The 22386-nt window shown below is 32.7% G+C and overlaps 1 protein-coding gene and 4 long non-coding RNA genes across 6 annotated transcripts in view; 4 read left to right on the top strand and 1 right to left on the bottom strand.

The window, feature by feature from the left end:
• Nucleotides 1–22386, bottom strand: part of LOC135835790 (kin of IRRE-like protein 1) — a 404063-nt gene that overhangs the window by 70552 nt on the left and 311125 nt on the right. The window contains exon 2 of the mRNA XM_065350213.1: nucleotides 17460–17626. Within this exon, the coding sequence (XP_065206285.1) occupies nucleotides 17460–17626 (167 nt within the window). The remainder of the gene's footprint in view (nucleotides 1–17459; nucleotides 17627–22386) is intronic.
• The window catches only part of LOC135835800 (uncharacterized), a 467845-nt gene that overhangs the window by 251693 nt on the left and 193766 nt on the right, over nucleotides 1–22386 (top strand). The window lies entirely within an intron of this gene.
• LOC135835804 (uncharacterized) lies at nucleotides 3825–4524 on the top strand. The gene is made up of 2 exons (XR_010556954.1): nucleotides 3825–3963; nucleotides 4052–4524. It is a non-coding gene; the product is annotated as an uncharacterized LOC135835804 (long non-coding RNA).
• On the top strand, nucleotides 6983–11367 carry LOC135835803 (uncharacterized). Its single transcript, XR_010556953.1, has 3 exons — nucleotides 6983–7179; nucleotides 8072–9806; nucleotides 10700–11367. It is a non-coding gene; the product is annotated as an uncharacterized LOC135835803 (long non-coding RNA).
• LOC135835802 (uncharacterized) lies at nucleotides 12956–14539 on the top strand. Its single transcript, XR_010556952.1, has 2 exons — nucleotides 12956–13191; nucleotides 14070–14539. It is a non-coding gene; the product is annotated as an uncharacterized LOC135835802 (long non-coding RNA).

Here is a 22386-nt window from a genome sequence, read left to right as displayed (position 1 = left end):
TTCTGGAACGCTTCATACTATAAAAACAATTACCTTCAATACAAATTAGTTCAAAGAAAAAACTACCTATACATCTAGCAGTACACTTACTTACTTAGCACCTACCTGCTGTACCTAAGTACTTCAATTATGAAGTATCGTGCTAAGTGAAGACTTTCTCCAATCGACCCCGTTTATGAACATTCAAAAACACAAGTAGTTAAGAACTTCACATATTATTTCACATTGAACAATTTTTATTCTAATCATCACTTTTTTAGACCACTAAATTTTTATTTATTCCCATGAATCGTTACCTTACAGCTTTGCTTCCTATCATCGTAAGGGTCACTGACCTTTCTTGTACATTCTGTGTTCATTGCTTGACCATGGGTTCAAGTTGTCGAATTTGCTCAATAGTAACACGTCACTAATACAGACACAGAATTTGCTATAATGAGTCCTGTCTTTCACAATCCTGCCTCTCACCCATCTTTTGATACTTTTGTCAACTCAAAACAGTCTGCAATCGCAGCAAGTAACGGGGGGCAGGGGGTGAGCTGTAGTCTCATCAGGACAGGAGGGGAAGAGGGGGGTTCAGGCATATCTCCCACTCTGTCTCTTTCTTGATCCGTGACTTACCTCGATTGTCCCAATTGAGTCAACCCCACGGGGGGCATATGATATGGTGAGATATGCCCTGAATAGCTTAGTAGGTATGATAGTAATGACCTATATACAGAGCTGGAAGCTAGGTAACGTGATAGCTATTTATAGATGCGTTCATGTACCAAGTATGTACCTCCGTGCAACTTGGTACTGAACCGCATCTTCACTTGGTTTCGGTATCTCGAGCTCTCTGGAGCTAAGTCAAAGAAAGCGTACGTTCGCAGATGTATAGGTGGGCTAGGGCGACCTAGCCCCCCTATTTTCCTGATTTCGCCCACTCGGTCAAGTGGATAAAATGTGTTTTTAACGCGATGTTATTTATTAACGTAAATATTCGTCGTGGTACGTAAATGATCCCTTTGGACATTTACCGATTTCCCGGGCATCGGTAATGTTTCTCGTTGAATAGGTACCTATAGTAATCCATTTCTGCCGCCAGTACCTAGTATTAGTGAGTACACCTGAAAGAGGCAGAAAATGTTATCATTCCTTGGTAAGTGGTGTTTACACCATTTAATTGTGATCTTGGTACCATCTAAATTGATGTAAATGCTCGTGAACCTGGACAACAAGCCCTACGTTCACGAGTATTATTCAGATAGGGAATATTTTAACATCTGTGTGATAACCTTTAATTCATCATCTTCGACTAAAATTATGTTACTCAAATTCATTGATTGAACATTTTACTTTATTTAATTAACGCGAGTCGTCTATATTAGGCTGCGGCCTTTTATAATAATATGAATTGATTTAGTTTAATTTATATTTTTATTAATCTGTCATGTTGGACCAAATTGTAATAAATCATATTGACACGCAAGTGGCGTTTGGGTTGTTATTATTTGGTAGAAACATTAAATGCATATAGTTAACTTGGTATGATTTCCTGCTCTCCGACTAAATTACTCTATCTTGGCAATAGGTAAATATTCACTACCTATGTAGTGATATTTGACTCATTCTCCTAAGTGCAAAAGAAAATAATATCTCTATAACCAGACATGCATATTTTAACTATATCAAAATTATTGTCATATTTTTCATTCAATTTTTTACTGATTTTCATTTTTTTTTTTTTTTTTGAATTTAACGTTATATTTTTAAATATTGCACCATAAAAGTGATTGTTTCCTCAATTGAAAAAATATCCAAATAAACGATTTTTTACAAACGTTTTCATCGCAACTGTCCGCGATAAAGCATACCACTTGAAAAAAAAAAAAAAATGCTAAATCGAACAAAAAAAATAGCTCAAAACAAATATTTCCTAACTCGTCATTAAAGCTTAGTGGAAAAGTCGATCACATAAAACAAAATAAAAAAAAGCGATACCCATTTCAAATAGCTAATAACTTTAAAACAAAAGTTAAAAGAAATGAAAAATCACGCGTCATTTTGGAAACTGTAAAAACGAACGAAAAAAATTATAAAACAATATGGAAAAAATCCAATCCTATTTCCAACCTAATTAATTGTAATTGCGAAATATAAGCCAGCGAAAAAATATCCCTCGATGTTTTCAGCCCGTTTATAATATTTTACAGTTTTAACGTCAATTTAGTTCAGCTCGCTATTTTTCGCACAATCATGCGCCGCTGCAAAACATTTATCAAAAAATAAAAAAAAAAGCGAAGCAGAAAAACTTTATATCTCAATGGCAATGATACACGTGTTTTTGAAAAACAATAAGAAAACTTTTTCGACTCGTGATGCTGCTGGTTATATTCCTCAATGCTGCAGAAATATACTACTTTTCGAGTGTAATTAAATTATTGTGTATAAACTTTCTAAATCCTTGTATGATTCGGTTTTCATCATTCTGTGTTTTTCCTTTAGAGATTTTTAACAAATATGTACCGAACCAGCAGTGCATGGTTCATGAAAAGAAAGTTATTTTAGGTTTTTAGCTTCTCACACAGTCTTTTCGATAAAAAAAACTTGGTACTTATATTACCTACAGTCCACTCTAGGATCAAAATTAAACCTCAAAAAATTATATTGCTTGAAACCGATATAATGACTGGTTATTTGAATTTTTCATCTATTTACCTACCTACCTGTGTTGTATTTTTGGTCATTTTGAAAAATTTAAATCCATATAAAGTTACCTACAGAATTATTAAATTTGTTTGAGTGGACAAGTAAAATTTATTTGGTCGCAGTAATTTGGTAAAAAATGAACAAAATCAAAATCTTCTAAAAAAAAATCGTTAAAAAACACTAAAAAATGTGCATTATTTTTAATTTTTTTTTTCAAATTGGGGTTTCCTAGCGGAATTTATGATCAGTAATTGAGGTCAAAAAAATTTGAAAAAATTCAAGGGTCATTCGTATAAAGTTCCTTTGCCTTCATACCAAGTTTCAAGTCAATTGCTTAAAAGTGCAGCCACATTTTTGAGGTTAAAATCCTGCGGGAAATCACATTTCGAAAAATACCCATCGCGTCCAGTTTGATAGAGAAAACCCATTTAATTATTCATTTGAATCACTATTCGGCAGTACTGTACGAAAAATTGCATCAAAATCGAAATACCCAGGGGTAGATTCACAATGTTTACTGGACAACTGGAGATCTCCAATGGTGATATTAAAAACAGCTAGTAAAACGTACGTATTCAACGTTGAAAACGTTTCAAAAATCAACAAAGCAAGGTAGACAGACACCTAGACGACGATTCTTAAAATTCACGATAGCCGCTATTCGTACAATGCCCTTTATTCTCAATTCCTCATAAATTCCTGCCCCAAGTTACTCGTAAATTCGTAATATATGTACAAGACGTTCTAGCGAATGAAAAATTAATTTATGGCTTCAAAAATTGAATTATCAACCTAAACTAACTAGAGTTGATATCAAATAATGCACATAACGTCAAGTCTCAAATTACTAGCTGTTGCAACCTGCATTATAATTAACGATCCTAATATTAATCACAAAAAAATTTTAAAGAAAGCTGAGAGCTATAAACAACGCTTGAAACCCTGATAATAGTTTATTGCAGATTGCAGCAATCGTTGTCCTGGGTTTCTTTTACGTCACACTTCAACTTGTTTTTCAAAAAATTATCGCAAAGTGAAAAATTAATGTAATTAAATAATTTAATTTTTATCAATTAGTTTCAACGCACGTTCCTGGTTAAAATTTCGCAAGCAACAATTTTATGACAAGAGGCAACATGCAATTCTTATGGGCTGATGCTAATTCGAAAGCCTATATAAAGAAATATGTTCGTTTTAACTTTTGCAGCAAAATAGAAAACACCTTTATTGTGCACAGTGTGCCTCAGTTGCTTCAAATTATTTTTATTCAAAGTAGGTATAATTGATTTTAATTTGAATTATTTTTAAAACACTTCTTCTTGAATACTTAATTTTTCAAAACAATTTTACCTATCTGTAGGATGATTGAAGAAAAGCCCATAATTCGGATTGTAACAATAACCTGCGCATTGTTGATTTTTTTCAATAACGTGAATTTTTCAACAGCAGAGACCAAATACGATCATTGTGACTATGGAAAATGCTCTGACCTATGTGCACAGCAGTATCCAGGGTCTCTTGGGTTATTGCAACAAGGCTCAGCAGTTTGCGATTCCAATAACTTCTGTCAATGTTACAGAATTAACGATGATGGAAGTACATATAACTTGAATCATAATGACTAACGAAATCACCAAAAAGTAAGAAGTTTATTTAGCGCAGGTAGTACCTTACCTATAGGTACTTAAATGTATCCAGCTGCATGAACTTAACTTATTAGTTATTATACGTACATAGGTACAATAATTACTTAGTTAATTCATGTACATGTAGGATAATCATTACCTATCTATGTATTTAATAGACCAAAATTAAATTGCACTTTGAAAGTAATTGGATTTTTTTTTAATTTCTGAGGACGCGACGTCAGCATAATATCACTCATAATCGAAATCGTGTAGAATAGAGGGAGATCATGAATTGCTTCCTTAAATAGATATGTCAGTTTTCCTTTTTGCCACTCTTCTTCAACCCTTGAACCAATGAAATATATTTTATTGGAAAAATACGTACCAATTCACAAACAAATTGAAATTCAAGTAAAAGTTTACTAATTTTTTGCCAGGGATCTTTTGAAGGGTACAATGAAAGAACTCGAGATGTCATTTTCAAACATTTTTGTGTTGTGGCGATTCAAAATACTTTGCAGTGAATTTCAATTTCATAAAATTAACGACTGGGAGTATATCACACAACATCCCACAATCACAACTCGAGGCATAATACTTGAAAAAAAAACAAGAAATACGTACTTACGTATGTAACGAATCGAAAAGTTACTCTTCTTGTGTTGAATTTGATGAAAGTCTCAGATACTCCTCTGCGTGAATTTAGGCCTAATTTGACCCTAAGCTCATTTTCGAAAAAATTTCGACTTTCCCTAGGTAAAGTAGATACTCTCTCCCCCCTCAGATTTCCCGCAGAGCTGAGGACCCTATTTTTAAACATTTTAGCCCGAAAATTATCTCAAGTAGAAACTTCTCTCATCCCCACCGCATTTATTTTAACGCACCGTCATCTCCATTTTTGCTTTTTTAATGAAAGGTAAAGGAAATATGCAGGTAGTACATATTCGGTACCGGATCTCATTATTGGATATTTTTCAAACTGTGTTTGATTAAATTGGTTAATAATCCGTGAGTTTGATTACTAACAATGGAGAGTAGGTATTATTCATCTTCATTCACATCGGATTGAAAAAATTCAAGGGCCATTCGTATGAAGTTCCTTCGCCTTCATACCAATTTTCAAGTCAATCGGATAAAATCAGCCAGAGTTGAGGTTATTCCATTTTACGCAGGGGTTCCCAAACTTTCAGTCAGAAAGTAGTTTGTATGATTATTTTTGCAATTTATGGCAAAATAATTATCAAGACCACGGAACCATATGATAATTTGAGCAAGAGAAAGAGCCTTATGAAAATTATTGACAAAAAAGTCATAATGTCGTGTCAATTTAAGGCAAAATAATGAGAATTTTCCACAAGAAGCAAGAATTTGACAATTTCAGCAAAAGGTAACAAACATTTGAGAATTTTTGGAGGAATTTGGCAAAAAAGCCAGATTTTTTGATAATTCTTAGAAAAAAAATGAATTTGAAATTTTTTTGAACAAAACGACTTTCTGCTAGTTTTTGAAACAACCAGAATTTTTCACAATTCTTTGGTAAAAAGCAAAACTCTTGTACCTATGTATATTTTTTTGAAATTTTCCACGAAAAAGCTAGACGTTTTGAAATTTGTCTGGTAAAAAAAACGAGACTTTTTAGTCGGTAATTATTGACTTTTGAGCAATTTTTGGAAAAAAAGATATCAAATTTATTTTTATTATTGACGGCAACCTACTTTGGGTACCTGCATTGTTTTAAAAAAAACATTTTCCTTTTCGCAACATTTTTTATTGTTGCGCTAGCGATGTATAATTTTTATGCATTTGCGCTAATGATGCATAAACTTTGTTCAAGTAATTTGCGCTTGCGATGTACGCCCATTCGGAGCCAGTACTGGACGAAAAATTGTATAAAAATCAAAGTTTTAACCAGGGGCAGGTTCACAATGTTTACTGGACAGCTAAAGATCTCAATAAAGTCGTACCAGGTGAAATTAGAAACTGGTAAAACGAAACGTACCTGGGTAATTCAACGTTGAAAAACTTTTCAAAAATTAACAAAGCAAGGTAAAAAGGGACCTACGACCTAGATGACGATTCTTAAAATTCACGATTGACGCTAATCGTGCAATGCACTATATTCTCTATTCATTATTATTCCTGTCCCAAGTTACTCGTAAATTCGTAATAAACAAGACCTGGTGAATGAAAAATTAATTTATGACTTCATAAATTGAATTATCAACCTGACTAACTAGAGTTCATATCAAGTAGGAACGTCAAGTCTCAAATTACTAGCTGTTGCAACTTGCATTATAATTAACGATCCTCAATGCTCATATTAATCACAAAATTTTAAAGAAAGCTGAGAGTATAAACAACGCTTGAAATTGAAACCCTGAAAAGGTTTATTGCAGATTGCAGCAATCGTTGTCCTGAGTTTCACTCACAGGTATATTATTATGGTCGAGAATTTTAACTACGAGTACAAATTACGAGCAGGTACCTAAAAAAAAATAATGATATCAACCCTGATAACGTTGAATACGAATTTCAAGAACTGCAGAATATACAAACAATACGATATTTTCATTTTTTATCAATGTTTTTCTTTTTTTAAGTATATACCTACCATATTATTGAAATTTCACAAATAAAAATTTCACAATTTACGAAAAATAACATGACATGTGAGTTGACGTAAATTCAAACGGCTGATCATAAAATGTATACATACCTATATATAAGAATGTTTATTCCAACTTAAGTCATTGTACTCGTAGTTTTAATTGAACTTGTGAAGTACCTATAGGTACATATTTAATAGTTTTCGCGTGGATAAAGTACTATATTATTGAAGGGTCGATACAGAGAGAATCAGGTGAGTCTATTTTCTTCAGTTTGAAGTGAATGAGTTTTTAACGATTCAAAATTGTTGTGAGGTATTTCAAGATGAAGTATTTTCACTCTAGCATCTAGATATACAAACTCGTTTTGCATAAAAGTGGTCAAGTTCTTAAAAAAAAAAAAAAACTTTTTGAGATTCTGCATCGCGTCGGGGTAAGTCATTACCATCAGAATTCCAGATCATTTTTAAGATTTCATCGAGCAGTAGAAAATTAGTAAAGTGCTCATTTCCGGGGGAATTCGTGCTCTGTTACCATTTTCTTCTCGAATATTTCACATTGATTAGATACGTCAAAACATAGAAAGATATTATTTCTGAACCTAGGGAAATATTTTGGAACATTGTGCTGTCGATTTTCTTATTGCCATTGTAAATTTGAAAAAATCAAAGAAAAGTAATAAGTATAGGTACCCACCTATAATTTACTCCAATTTTTGAAAATTAGCAATAATGACCAAAAGTTGGCGCCTTCTGTATTGCAGAATAAAACATTTTCCTAGTTTCAGAAATTATAATGTAGTTATCTATGTACTTATCTTTCTCTGCTTTGACGTAATTATTGTAAAATACCTAAGCATTTGAGAAGTTCATCCGCTCACTACGGAACTCTAAAAAGCAAGATTTTGATAGAAATGACCTGCATCAACGCAGAATCTCAATTCGCTTAGATACCTAGTGAATACTATCTTATATGTAGATGTAGAAGGAACTGTAAAAACAAGTTGAGTGAACGCGTAGAGCGAAAAACGACTCTTTTTCGAAAATGTCCCCCTTTCAGAACCCATGAAAGAAAAACATGAATTTCAAATCGAATATTTTTTCAACCTAATGTTTTTTGTTTTGTTTTTTATAATTTTACACGTAGGATGATTGCAGAAAATCTCATCATTCGGATCATAGTAATAACCTGTGCATTGTTGATTTTTTTCGATAACGTGAATTTTGTGAATGCGAAGAAAGACGTATACGATCATTGTGATTATTCTGCATGCGTAAAGCTATGTGAATCGCAGTATCCAGGGTCTGGATATCCGGGGTTATTGGCACCTGCCTCAGGAGTTTGCGATGCTGATAACTTCTGTCAATGTTTCAGAATTAACAATGATGGGATGAGTACATATAACCTAAATCATAATAACTAACAAAAGCATTAGACAGTAAGACGTTCAACTATGAATTCATTTTGCTGCGTAAATTAACTTTATCAGGCAGGTATCTATTTAATTATTAAATGTTTCGCGCATCATGTAATTATTCCTTCGTTATGAATTAAGCCGCACTTTGAAAGAAAAAATAATTATTTGTCTTGCTCTTCGGCATATAACTCATGTACTTAGGTAATTAAAACCCTGAAATGTAATAACGAGAAATAATGAGATAGTTTTTTCATAAGAATTGCACCATCGAGTCAATTCTTCCTTCATCCACTCTCCTTCCCTCAAAACCGAAGTGCGCCAATTTATGAAGAAATTGAATTAAAGTGAAAATTGATTTATTTTTGGATCGGTATCATTTGCCACTCACAAAGAAAGTGGTGTCATGATGTTGAACGTGATAAAAAAAAAACACTCAATAGCAAAAAGGCACTAAAATAACTCTGTCTCGACAATTATACGAGTAATTTATCATGTAGGTACAGCAGTCTAAAAAAATTTTCATCACGATGTCATAAGATTCACTTAAGATCAACTTCTACTTATTGGTTTCAAAATCCAGTTGTGTAGCCATGTCACAATTCTTATCCAACTATGGTCTTTCCAACAGAAAATGGATTTAAAAAATTCAACTTTTTTGAATTTCAAATAAAATGTTTAACAATAAGTAGGTACCCAAGTTTGTGCCATGTGATGTTAAAAGTGAAAGTGAGCTCAATTCACATTTTCAAAGCCTTTAGCCATATATGTAGTACAATATACTGCGTGGTGATTTCTGAAATTCACTATCAACTGTATAGTTGCCCAATGCACGTGGGTCTCATTTCATCATAATGCCTCCTCCACCCTGTGTACCTACTCGATGTTAAAAGAAAGAAATCATTTATGTAACGAAAAAGTGTTCATATCAAATGACGCACACGATCATTATTACATTGTGTTTTTCAACTACACATATTACGAGCAGGTACCTAAAGAAATCGCGAAGACAACTCAAGCTGTAAAATGACATCAACTCTGATTACGCTGAATGTGAATTTCAAAAACTGCAGAAAATTTTGGATACTTACCCAACACATTTATCACTGATGGACAGTTCCTGCAATTCCTTGCGCAATAAAATGGTGTTACAAACCATGAAACATTTTCATTTTTTTTATCAATTAAAAAAAATGTATACTTACCTATCATATTATTGAAATTACACAATGTATGTAAAATAACATGACATATAAGTTGACGCAATTCCAAATGCCTGCCCATAAAATGTAGGTATATAAGAATGTTTCCTCCAACAAAAGTCATCGTAGTTTTAATTAAACTTGTGATATTAAAGAAATACTCGTTCATTAAAAGCCAACGTTTTTTTTTGCTGTACCTATATATATTTATTAGTTTTCGCGTGAATAAAGTATACTTTATTGAAAGGTCTACAGGAAGAATCAGGTGAGTCTATTTTCTTGAGTTTGAAGTGAATGAGTTTTTAACGATTCAAAATCGTTGTAAGGTATTTCAAGATTAAGTACATATTTAGGTATGGATGCCGGAGAGGATCGTAGAAAAAAAATGTTGGGAGGATTTCTACCATCTAGGTAGACAAACTCTGTTTGCATAAAAGTGGTGCAGTTTTAAAAAAAAATACCTTTGAAATTTGGCGTCAGTCTAGGTCATTGCCATCAGAATCCAAAACCAATTTTGTATGACTTCATTGAGTACCTTGTTGAAAATTTTGTAAATCCTGATTTCACAGTAAAGTCGTGTTTTGGATATAAGTACCTATGTTATTCTCAAATATTTCACGTCAATTACGTCTGAACATAGAAAGACATGATTTCTGAAGATAAGGAAATCTTGAATTTTGAATTTTGAATCGCATTTAAAAATTATCAATGAGGTATTTAATGGTGAAAGTTGGCGCCCTGTGTTCCAAAATAAAACATTTTCCTAGTTTCAGAAATTATGTCTTTCTCTGCTTTGACGTAATTATTGCAAAATACCTGTTTGAGAATAGAAGAAAATATTTTTAAAACACGAATTTATCGTAAAATAAGCGATTCATAAATTTCCAATTATACGCTTACCACAGAACCGTAAAAGTAGTTTCGAATTTTTATGGAAATGGCCTGGGTAAACGCAGAATCTCAAATTACGTATCGAGTAAATACTATCTATTGAAACGAGAAAAATAAGTTGAGTAGGTGCATAGCGGGAAAACGACGAGTTTGTGAAAATGTCCCTTTCCAAGACCCACGAAAACAAAAAAAAAACAACATGAATTTCCAAATTGAATATTTATTCAAGCTAATATTTTGTTCTGTTTTTTATAATTTCACATGCAGGACGATTGCAGAAAATCCCATTATTCAGATCATAACAATAACCTGCACATTGTTGATTTTTTTCAATAACGTGAATTTTGTGAGAGCAGGAGAGGACGTATACGACAGTTGTGATTATGGAAAATGCCAAGACCTATGTGCACAACAGTATCCAGGGGGCCCTTTTGAGACACTGCAACAAGGCTCAGCAGTTTGCGATTCCAATAACTTCTGTCAATGTTACAGAATTAACAATGATGGAAGTACATATAACTTAAACCATAATACATAACTAACGAAACCACCAAAAAGTAAGAAGTTCAACCATGAACTCATTGTGCTGCATAGATTAACCTTATCAAGTATCTACATATGTACAGGGTGCCCAGAAATATCGAGTACCCCAAAGAAAGTTTTTCATTAAAAATATAGGTTGGCAACTTGAAATATGTAGATGCATATGATTGGTGGAATGTTATCTCTCCAGTCCAACAACCAATCATGTGCTATCATTATTATCATTCACTGTGACCAACCAACGTACGTATTTTAGTAGAAAACTTTTTTAGGGGTACTCGATATTTCTGGGCACCCTGTACATCTATGTAGGTATGTACCTAATTATTAGCCGATTCATGCACATGTAATTATTTCTTCGTTGTAGAATTATACCGCACTTTGAAAATTATTGAATTATTTTTATTGATCTTCGGCATAATATCACTCATATTTGAAACCCTCAAATGTACGTAATAATGATTATGAAATGGTTTTTATTGTATAAAAATTACCCTCTCGATGCTCTCAAGTGAAATATTCCTTCGCTACTCTCCTCCCCTTGAGGCAATAAAAAATTCTGGATTAATCCGAAGGACGTCAATTTATAAAGAAACGAAATTTCCTATTGACAAAATGGTCGCCCTTCTAAGTCCATTTTCATGAAATCCGGGCGAAATTTTACGAATTCGCCCTCATCATGGCACTAAAATGAACGTTCAGAAAAGATTTTTGACCACAATTATTGAATAAAGGTTTTGGCCTCGGTACCTCCTCCTTGGGCCGGTGGCTGCTTCCTAGATTTTATTGAATTGGGTTTTCAATTGTTCAGTTCTTTGGAGGGATTGGGATTTTGGAAATTTTTGGCTTGGGTGGAAAAACAGAGAGAGAGATGGGCAGAGGTACTAAGCAAAGACTCATTAAATTAATGAACTTGATAAAATCGGCGAATTTCGAATTTCACAAAACCAGAATATTTAAGAAAATCACACAGAAAAAATTAAATACATAGATTATGCACTGAATTTATTCAATAGATACCCACATATGCAGCCGAAAACCTTCTAGACGTTCTTAAAAACATCAAGAACGATCATTGTGACTATGGCAAATGCATAGACCTATGTGAACGGCAATATCCAGGAGGATTTCAGCTGAAGCAAGCTGTTAACTTACAACTGTTTGCGATTCCAATAACTTTTGTCATTTGTACAGAGCTGACAGTTCACCAATTAAAAACTACCAAATAGTAATTTTCATCAAGAAGGTATATGGTCAGGCCACAGGGATAAACTTCCACCGATTGGTTTTCAAATCAGCTGAGGGGTCTTTTTACTATTCTTACTCAACTATGGTCTTTCCAACAAAAAATGGTTTTCAAAAATTCAATTTTTTTCTTCTTTCAAATGAAATATTGAACAAGTCAGGTAAGTCTCTGCCATGTTATGTAATAAAGTTAAAGTGAGCGCATTTACACTTCCTCCGTCTGATACTTTCAGAGCCTTACGCCATGCCAGTAGTATCTGGTGCTGATTTCTGAAATTCACTACCGACGTTATCTGTGCAATGCACGTGGGTCTCATCATAATGCCCCCTTCACCCTCTCTAAACACACGTACTCGATTTATGTTTACTTGTTAGTAAACATTTTTTTTTTTTCAAATAATCAAAAAAAAAAAAATCATTGAAGTAACAAACAAGTGCTCATACTTCATATCAAATGACACTTACATTGTGTTTTTCAACTATTTATGAGTAGGTACGAACCTAAAAAAATTGCAGAGGGAACTCAAGCTGTAAAATGATATCAACTTTTCAAGAACTGCTGAAAGGTTTGGATACTTACACAATACATTTATCACTGATGGTCAATTCCTGAAAATTGCTGCGCAATAAATCGTGTAGCAAAACATGGAATATTTTCATTTTTTATCACTACCTACCTTATTATTGTAATTTCAAAAATAAAAATTTGATAATTTATGAATAATAACATGGTACATGAGTTGACGCAAATTCAAATGGCTGCCCACATAGGTACATATAAGAGTGTTTATTCCAACTGAAGTCGATGCAGTTTTGATTAAACTTGTGATATACGTACTCGTAGGTACCTATCTAGTAAAAAAACCCAAGTCCATTAAAAGGCAACGCTTTTTTGCTACACGTATTTAATTGTTTTCGCGTGTTTAAAGTAGGTACCTACTTAATTGAAGGGTCTACAGTATAAGAATCATGTGAGTATATTTTCTTCAGTTTGAACTGAATGGGTTTTTAACGATTCAAATGGTTAGTATTTCATTTCAAGATGAAGTAGTATTTAGGTAGGTACCTATGGACATCGGAAATGATCGTGGAAAAAAAACAAACAAAACAAAAAATGTTGGAGGATTTCTACATTTTTCCACTCCAAAATCTTGGTACACAAACCTGTTTTGAATAAAAGTGGTTCAGATTTTGAAAAAGAACTATTTGAGATTCTGCATCAGCCCAGGTCATTTCCATCAGAATCCAAGACCATTTTAAAGATCTTATTGAGTAGTTGAAATTTGGAAGTATGAAAACAATTTTTGAACTTTTTTCACCTTTTCAAGTAGGTACCTACTTAAGTATGTAGTTCTCATGACTTACATGCAGACATCATACGACTTCACAGTTAGGTATTCCTAACTTGTGTTTTGTCTGAAAAAGTGTTAAAAACAGTTTTCTTATTTCCAAGTGGACATAATGATCATCAATATTCCCCCCCCCCGATTTGCAATGTGCATTTTGAAATTTGAAACCCCTGTAGAAAAATGAATTAAAGGTCGAAGGCCCAAATTTCTCCCAAAGTCTTTTGAGGCTCCCTTACAACTTTTTTTCAAATCCCCTTTCAAGTTTAAAAAAAAAAAAAGTCGAAGACCACCTACCCTAATGGCCAGGTTGGTATTGAAATGTATGTCTTGGACTTCCAAAATTAATTCTAGAGACAGGTTCGCTCGAAACAAAAATTTGAAATTACTTCTATCAAGGTGGAGGTAGAGGGCAGAGTGAGTCACAACTCTACTCTAAATACGTAACTTGTGTGTATTTATACTTTTTGTTTTTTCTTTTTTTTACAATGTTGTCAATGTAGAATGGTAAGAGGCAACTCCATTGTTCGGGTAATAACGTCAACCTGCGCATTGTTAATTTTTTTCAACAACTTGAATCGCGTGAGAGCTGAGAAATCGGTATACGATCATTGTGACCATAGCAAATGCCAAGCCCTCTGTGATCAACAGTATCCAAATGCAATAATGATAAAGCCAGCTACCTTAGCAAATTGCGATGCTGATAACTTCTGCCAATGTTTCAGAATTTATGATGGGGATGCATATAACCTAAATCATAACGTATAGGTAAATAAGTCACCAAAAGTAGGAAGTTTAATTAAGAATTTATCGTGCTATCACTACCTAGATTAAATGCATTATTATACATATAATTTAAGGTTATTCGCTGATTCCTGATTCATACATACATATGTAGGTACTTATTACTTGCTTAATATGACTACGATTTAATTAAAGAGCACTTTGAAAATTATAGAATACCTAATTTGTAGGTAAGTATCTATTTATTTTTCTTGCTCTCCAGCATAATATCACTCATGTTCGAAACCTCGAAAAGTCTACTAAAGAGAAATAATGAGATGATTTCTTCTATTAAATTTTCAAGCCAGTCTCTTCCCATACTATGTACTTTCTCCTCAGAACAGGGCTGATGAACGGAACCATTGTTTTGTTCTGTTCTGTTCATGAACAAAAAACGTCGTAGAATTCTGTTCTGGTTTTGCTCACATTAATTTGCTTCTGTTTCGTTTTGTTCTGTTCTGTTCTCACTTTTGCAGTCATTTTTTCTTCACTTACCTACATGAGCATTTTACTGGCTTTGGAAGTCAAAACGAAACTTTGGGGGTTTGGATCATAAAAATGAAGTTTGAAACATGAAAAATAGTGAATACCTACCTTTGAATAAAATTAAAAGATACCCTTGTTCAGTTCTGATCATGTTCAAAATGTTGAATCGTTCTGTTCAGTTAGCGTTCATTTGTTCAGAGCATTATGGTATATCGTACTGTTCGGGTAATGTTCAGAAAATTTGAAAAATTTTGTTTTTATTGTTCCGTTTATAGTGTTTTGTTCAGATTCTGTTCACCAGCCCTACCCCAGAAGCAATAAAATGACTGTGAACTGAACCTGAACAGCAGGACCCTAATTCACAAAGACACTGAAATAAACCAAAGGTAAGTGGATATTGGTTACTCACATTGTTGACCATGGTCAAAATAAGCATTCATAAAAAATCTACAAAAATAAACCTTATGAAATACTTAATCAAATTCCAAACTCATCAAAACTTCGAATTTTTGGAAAAATCGTATAAAAAACACGAAACACTTTTATGTTTTAAGAGATAGGTAAATCCTTCTCAAATGTTGATAACAGCATTCATTATTCAATTCGAGTTAATTATAATATTCTATTGTAATAATAATAATTTTTTTAAACGAGACGCACAAATAAAGTACCTACTCAACACAAACATGAACGTTAAAATGCCAGGTATGTATTTCGTTAGCGTTTATTTATTACGATGAAGTAGAAATTATCATTTTTTAAACCAATGTACCTCAGGAAGGTACCTTCAACGTGTATTTAGAATTACCTTATCTCTAAAAAAAAATTGATACAGGCAGTCACATACGTACGTATTTTCATTAAATAGGTAGGTATCTATGTTGTATTTTTTTCTTGAAAAATACGTAAATGAGAAATAGGGATAATTCGCGAAAGATAATATACATTTCTTCAGTTATGATAAAAGTGATAAATTTTAGGTGCTAAAAAACTGAAAAAAATTATATGTACCTATAACAAATAATGCATTTTAGCATTCAAAATAAATAAAAATATGCAATAAAATCATAGTAGATCTTTCTGAATTCATTGCATAAAATCATTTCTGCCTTCAAAAACCTTGAATTTTGTTCAAAATTAAAAAAAAACTATTTTCATAATGCATACCTTAATGATACCTACGTTTAAGAGTTACAGTTTCGGTTTCCTGGTTCATATGAAATTTTGCCTGAAAATTTGGATACTCAATCAAGTCAAGCTTGAATAATGAAATGATGCTGACTTGAAACAAATTTTATCAACTATAAAATCTCATTAAAACATCTCTCAGAGATGATCTCAGAGAAGGATGCGATTTTCGAAAGAATTAGCTGGCACTTCCTATCTAGTTCTTCAAAGATACCAACGTCGTATTCATTACATGAGGCAATGGTACACAAACAGAATACGAATTTGGTCATAACGATAATTAAATAGAACGGTTAATTCGTTACATTTAACCGGTTTATTAAGTCGACAAAAGCGATTATTCTCGTTTAAAATACCTCTTCTGTGTGAATTACGGACAACGATAGCGATAACGATTATTGAAACGTTTTGTTCACGCCGATAACGGTTATTGGAACCATTTCAATAATTGTTTGAATTACCTAAACTCTCGGGTACTTTGTGTACGACTGCAAAATACCTAAGCCGAAAAATTATTTCCTTAAGGTTGCTTAGTTACCGGGTCGGATTTTCTGTTTCAACCTTTTTACCTTTATCAAAGCAGGTATTGTTTTTCATCGTTGAGGTTTTTCGTTTTTTTTCTTTCTCCAACGATTGTTACAAAACCTTTTGCCTTTATTATTTGACTCCCCTGTTCATCCCCTGTACCTTTCTTGCGGTAAAATTTATCATTAATATTGCACTATAGCATAGATAACCTACCTATCTCTTTTTATAATATAAGCCTTCTTATGTATAGGTATACTTATCTACGTGTACGTACGTAGTATTAATGGGAAAATATATTAAACCAACGTATTCAAATGAAGTCGAATTTTCAACATCGTCGACCAAAATTCGTGAATTTCTTTCCCTCTAAGGCGAATTTGTTCCGATTCATCTTACGCAGCGAGTATTTTTCCTTATCGTAACTAAATTATAAACGGATTAAATAAATGAAAAGTATCATATTTCATTCGCGTGGGCGCTTTTCTCCTCTCCCTCTCCATTCATAACGACCGAGGCGAACGTCTTCGTCGCATGAAATTCATTTCCAAAGTAAATCTAACAATTTGGTCGATGAATTGTGAAACAGGCGAAGAAAAATTACTATAAATTCAATCACGAACCAACGTTCTCTTGTGTATACAAAAGTTACAAATGTTTTCATTAATGCTACCTACGTAGTATTATTCGACGCACAAAATGCCGCCAAAAGAGAGTAAAAATATTTCATCGCCGAACCATATACTATAAAACCAATGAGAGAAACGAATACCCTGGAATTATTATCAAATTCTATTTTTTGCCTCAAAGGAAATTTCCCATATACCTTTTCGCTCTGGTTTGCTTCTCGTCTCGTAAACCTAATTTAACAAAACTGATATTCTATATAAGAAAATATTTCAAAAACTTACCGTTTTATTACCCAAATTTCGAACTTTACAGCTCAAATATGCGGATTTGCCCACCAACGCTGTAACATTCGTTGGCATCGATGGATCAAAATATGGTATCAGAGACATTCCAGAATTCAGCGTATTTGGAACATTGGCCGGATTCTTTGGTGAATATGAAAGGTAACCTGCAACCGAACGATAAAATAAGAAACACTTATTTAAACGTTGAACTCTTCTATAGATAGTATATTTTCAAAGTCTAAACATTCTCATCTAAAACAATTCTACCCTCGAATGTTCTTAAACAATTTCGCGTTAACTTTGTTTTCAATTTATTCGCTCTTTTTTTCCTTTTTTTTTTTTTTTTTGAAAATTTGATAACTTTATTTTTGAATAAACGGCTCGAAATGTGTATAAAAAAAACCATATTACGGTTTTTGTTTCTCTAGCAAACTTTCGCCTTCGTAGTAAAAAAAAAAGGAAAAAAGTTAACGCGAGATTTTCTCTCAAGTTTTTCTTCCTATTCTATACTACGTTCTCTTTAGTGTAACGTCATAATAGCTCATATCTTGAGAAAAGTGAAAGAAAAAAAAATCGCAAAATACTTTCTTAAGATAGTTTTTTCATTATTTTTTAAACGTTTAAAAAAATTTACCTCATTTATTGCGTTTGCTAAACAATCGCTATTTAAACTGGCAAACTTTTGAATGGAAATGAAATAAATTTCAAAAAGCGATTTAACCGCGGAAAAAATCCAGTCAATTTTTCTCCCCGAGTGAAAATAAGAAACAAAAGAAAACAAAAATAAAATGTAACCAATTTATAAGTATTAATATAAAACTATATTTAAGAAGTTGACTTGAAAAGTCATTTTGTAAAATTAATTTAACTTTACAATGTATTTTATGAGGTTACTTCGCCAAACTATACTCGTTTAGTGTGCCCTTTTTGTAAAAGGAAAACGTGAAAGCTCGAATAAAGGATACAAATTGGTGTAGGAGTATAAAGCTGTTTGTGATTTTACAGTCGATATTTTGTACTTAGGTTGTGACATGTTGTGAAAAAAAAAAAATCAGCATACGACAATTTAATAAATGATACCTACGCAAAAGTACCTTACCTATCTTGTGTTTTATACGGATTTATAATAATAAAAAAGCACTTATCAAAAATAAAAAGTCTAAAATGATTTTTACGATAGTATCGTTAACTCTTCGTCGAAAAACACACCAATAAAAAATCTTTACGTCGTGTGACAAAATTTATATTTCATTGAGCAAGCCATAAACCTGTAGGTATACGTTCTCATACAAGATGTGCTTTTATCACTCAACTTTGCTCTTACAGCTTGTTACGAGACTATTTTGCACTCTACCTAGTACCTACTGAAAGTTGGAGAAGGAAAAAATGCAGTTGAAAGTTTTTCTGGTGATTCCCTGCAGGTACAAAATTAATCATTCAATCGATTTTTTTCTAGCGTCAGAATTCTTCTAAATAGGTGCCCCTTTTTCAGGAAAACACTCCCCCACACACCTAATTTTATTATTTATTTTTTTGAAAAATTTTCCCATCATGTTTTGATTTTTTTCTTTTTGAAGAGGTATGGGGAGGGGGATCTACAGGAAGGCCAAAATTGTTCAAAAGATCAGCGAAGAGACGGCTATTTAGAGCAATTATTTTTTCGAGAAAGGGGGAGGAACCTTTATCACCCCCAAAAGGACCAAAATCGCTCGGAGAGATCGGAGATGACTTTTTCTCGAAATGCGAGGTTATCAATTCAGAGAAGTTCTGGTAAGAGAAATTCAAAAATCAATTTTTGAATTTATTCTTTGTTTATTTTTTTAGGGCGTTTTAAAAGGAAGAGGGGTAATATTTCTTGTAGGACTAGCGATGGTTTTTGATTAAGAATAGGGTTATGTAGAAGAATAATTCTGACGCACGAAACATTGAATTCTTGGCAAAAAAATTTATCATATTTTCACCTTTTTTTAAACCGGGAGGACTTTCAGTTTGAAGGGAATTTTTTACGACTTTGATAAGCATCCATTTGAAAACTTTTGGAAAAAATTGATTTCTCGTAGGCCAGGTTGACTGGAAATGGTGAAACAATTCAGATTCAGCAAGTCAATACATTCATATACCTTATGTTTGCCTCATTAACAAATTCCTAACGTCTTCTTATCGCTTAAAATACGACCATTTAATTTCAGCAGTATTTTAGAAAAGTACATAGATATAAAAATAATTGAAACCGAATTTTCAACTTGAAATTTTTTACGAGCTGATAAAATTAGGTATGTTCGTAAAACGTTATGTTATGTGTAGGTAACTTCATCAAATACCTACTTGATAAATACCTAGTTGAATGAAATTTATTCTTTCTTTAATTTTTTTAATATTTTCCTACTTTTCAATAATTTCTAGTGATTTTGTATGATTATTTTAATTTCGGTATTTCCCTCCCTTTCTTTTCATCAGAAACGTATAGTTAAACTTTCACTTGAAAAATGGCCAATTTTCGATAGAAAATAACAATTTTTCTATTCATTTCCCCCCAAATCATACATAAATGTATTTCAAAGTCAGAGCCAAACCTTTTGAGAGGTTCTTGGCAAATTTTTAAAAGCATTCTGTGAATTTTACAATTTGAATTTTCTTGTTGTTAAATCATTCCGTGAAACCCCCTTTACAAAAACTGAGGGTAATCTCAGAATTTAGGGGATAGGTTTCAAAATTTGATCAAAAGTTGAAAAATTCTGCCAAAGCCTTCTGATTTGGAAGAAAGTATAAAAAATTGGTTTAAACCTTATACTTATCTTTAATTGATTAGTCAGAAAGAACATAAGATGCAGCCCGATCCTTCCCACCGGTAGAGAAAAAAATCACTTTGATTTTAAATCAACAGAAAAACAGAACGCATTTTGACTCTCAGAACTTCATTCGTTCCACAAGCTTTGATGTAAATTGAATTCTATTCCGGAAAATGATTTCTTGACATCACTGATAAACAAACCTTGATACTTTCATCGATCGACTTTCCAGCTGTTTACTCAAAATTGGGATCCTATCCCTTGTTCTCGAACATGTTTACAGTGAAAAGATGAAAATACGAAACGAAACATGCGGGCTAAAACGAATAGTGTGATACGTTCGGTAATGGAAATACGAGTACTTATTCGTAGGCGTTTCAATACACAAAATGACCTTGTCGAAGGAAGCAAAGAATAAAATATATAACCTTTATGAGTATCAAAGCAAAGCGATGTTAAAAGAAAAACACACATTCAGAATGAGGTAAGAGTAAAGTTATGTTTTTTTGGTTACTGATCATCTCGGCTGCTTTATATACGAGTAAAAGAAAACGAAAAAGTAAACGTCAAGAAATATCTAGCCGAAAAAAAAATACCAATAAAACGCTACTCCATCAAAATTGAATGAAACCTTGTCAGACATTATAGCGTACCTATGTAAGCATAGGTAAGGTACACACAATATCCACGCATAACGGCATAAGTATATTTGTGTTGCGCTTTTGCAAAAGTCGAACGAAGTGAAAGAGTGAGGGGGAAATGAATGTTGAAACAAGTTAGTAAAACAACGCCAAAAAGGTAGGTATAGGTGAGTAAAGATAAAGTCACGACGACGCTTATTTGCCTGGGAAATTTCGGTTGAAAGGTAGAAAAAGGTGACGTGAGTGATTATAACGTTAAAATGTGCATGACGAACAGTAGACATATCTTAGAGCTGAGTATGTCACGTAAAGCTTATTAAGAATTTCATCTTATTTGCAAAGCGAATAAGTAGATAATGTTTTTCCGGTAACTTTATTAAGTTTGCTAGGTGGTGTTATGAAGTTTATTTTTATTTTTTGAAATATAGGAAGATATTTTTTAACTCATCTGAAGATACGAGAGCTTAATTAGATACTTAGCCTATCTACTCATGGAATGGAAAAGCAAATGTTTTGATAGGCTTACATTAGTAGGTAAGTAGGTAGGTAGGTGAGTAAATTACGAATTTTCAATACGAAATTGCGAGAGGAATGACTTTAAGTCAAGATTAGATTTGTTTTCATGGAAAATGTGCACTGTGCAGTTATCTGTTTATATTAATCCTTTTAAAACAATGTAGGCAGACGTAACACCTGACTCGCGATTTTTTTAATTTAAAAGATATTGTTAAGATGAATATAATTACAAAATACTCCACATCCTATTTTCATATCAGTTCACATAAGAATAGTTTTTCTAATAATTTGATCCTATCATTCCATTAGTATAGTCAACGTATAGGTACCTATTAAAGTTCAACCTATAGGCATTCAGATAGGATATTTTCTAATGGGTTTTTCTCTAAATCCGAAATAGTGAAATTTAACTGTTTCAAGAAGGCAAAATTTCGCGACTGGGAAAAATAGTGAAAAAGTACTGCCAAAGTTGTTCAAAATTAGGTACCTAACTATTATTTATTTTTAATTGACAAATATATTATGTACAATAAATTATTTAGCTGCTGCAATTTCAGTCACAAACTACTGTCTCCAGCGGTGATGATTTGACAACATTTTGACTTCCAAAACAGAGGAATTTGACTGTTTCAAATTTAGAGAGATAGTTCTGCCACGTTTGGGTAGTACAGAAAGTGATTGATTTGAATAGTTCTGTACAGAAAAGTGTACTGTTCTACAATTAATAAAACAGCAGTGCAATCAAATCATCATCCAATTTGCTAAATCGGGAAATCAGTTGGGTAGGTTCCTACCTACATAAAAAGTTTGGAATTTTTGCTCAATCAGTCTAAATTGCAATGAGAAAAAAATCTTGATTTCAGATTAGAATTTCTCTGAATTAGGATTAAAAATGTTTATAAAAAATTTTCCGGAAAAAGATTGTGTTTTTGTGTTTAAATCCATTCAAAAGCACAACTTTCAACTTTGACTTCCAAC

This window comes from Planococcus citri, chromosome 2 (assembly GCF_950023065.1).
Source record: "Planococcus citri chromosome 2, ihPlaCitr1.1, whole genome shotgun sequence".
Lineage (NCBI taxonomy): Eukaryota > Metazoa > Arthropoda > Insecta > Hemiptera > Pseudococcidae > Planococcus > Planococcus citri.
Note: the sequence above shows the minus strand (reverse complement) of the source record. Positions and strands in the feature narration are given on the sequence as shown.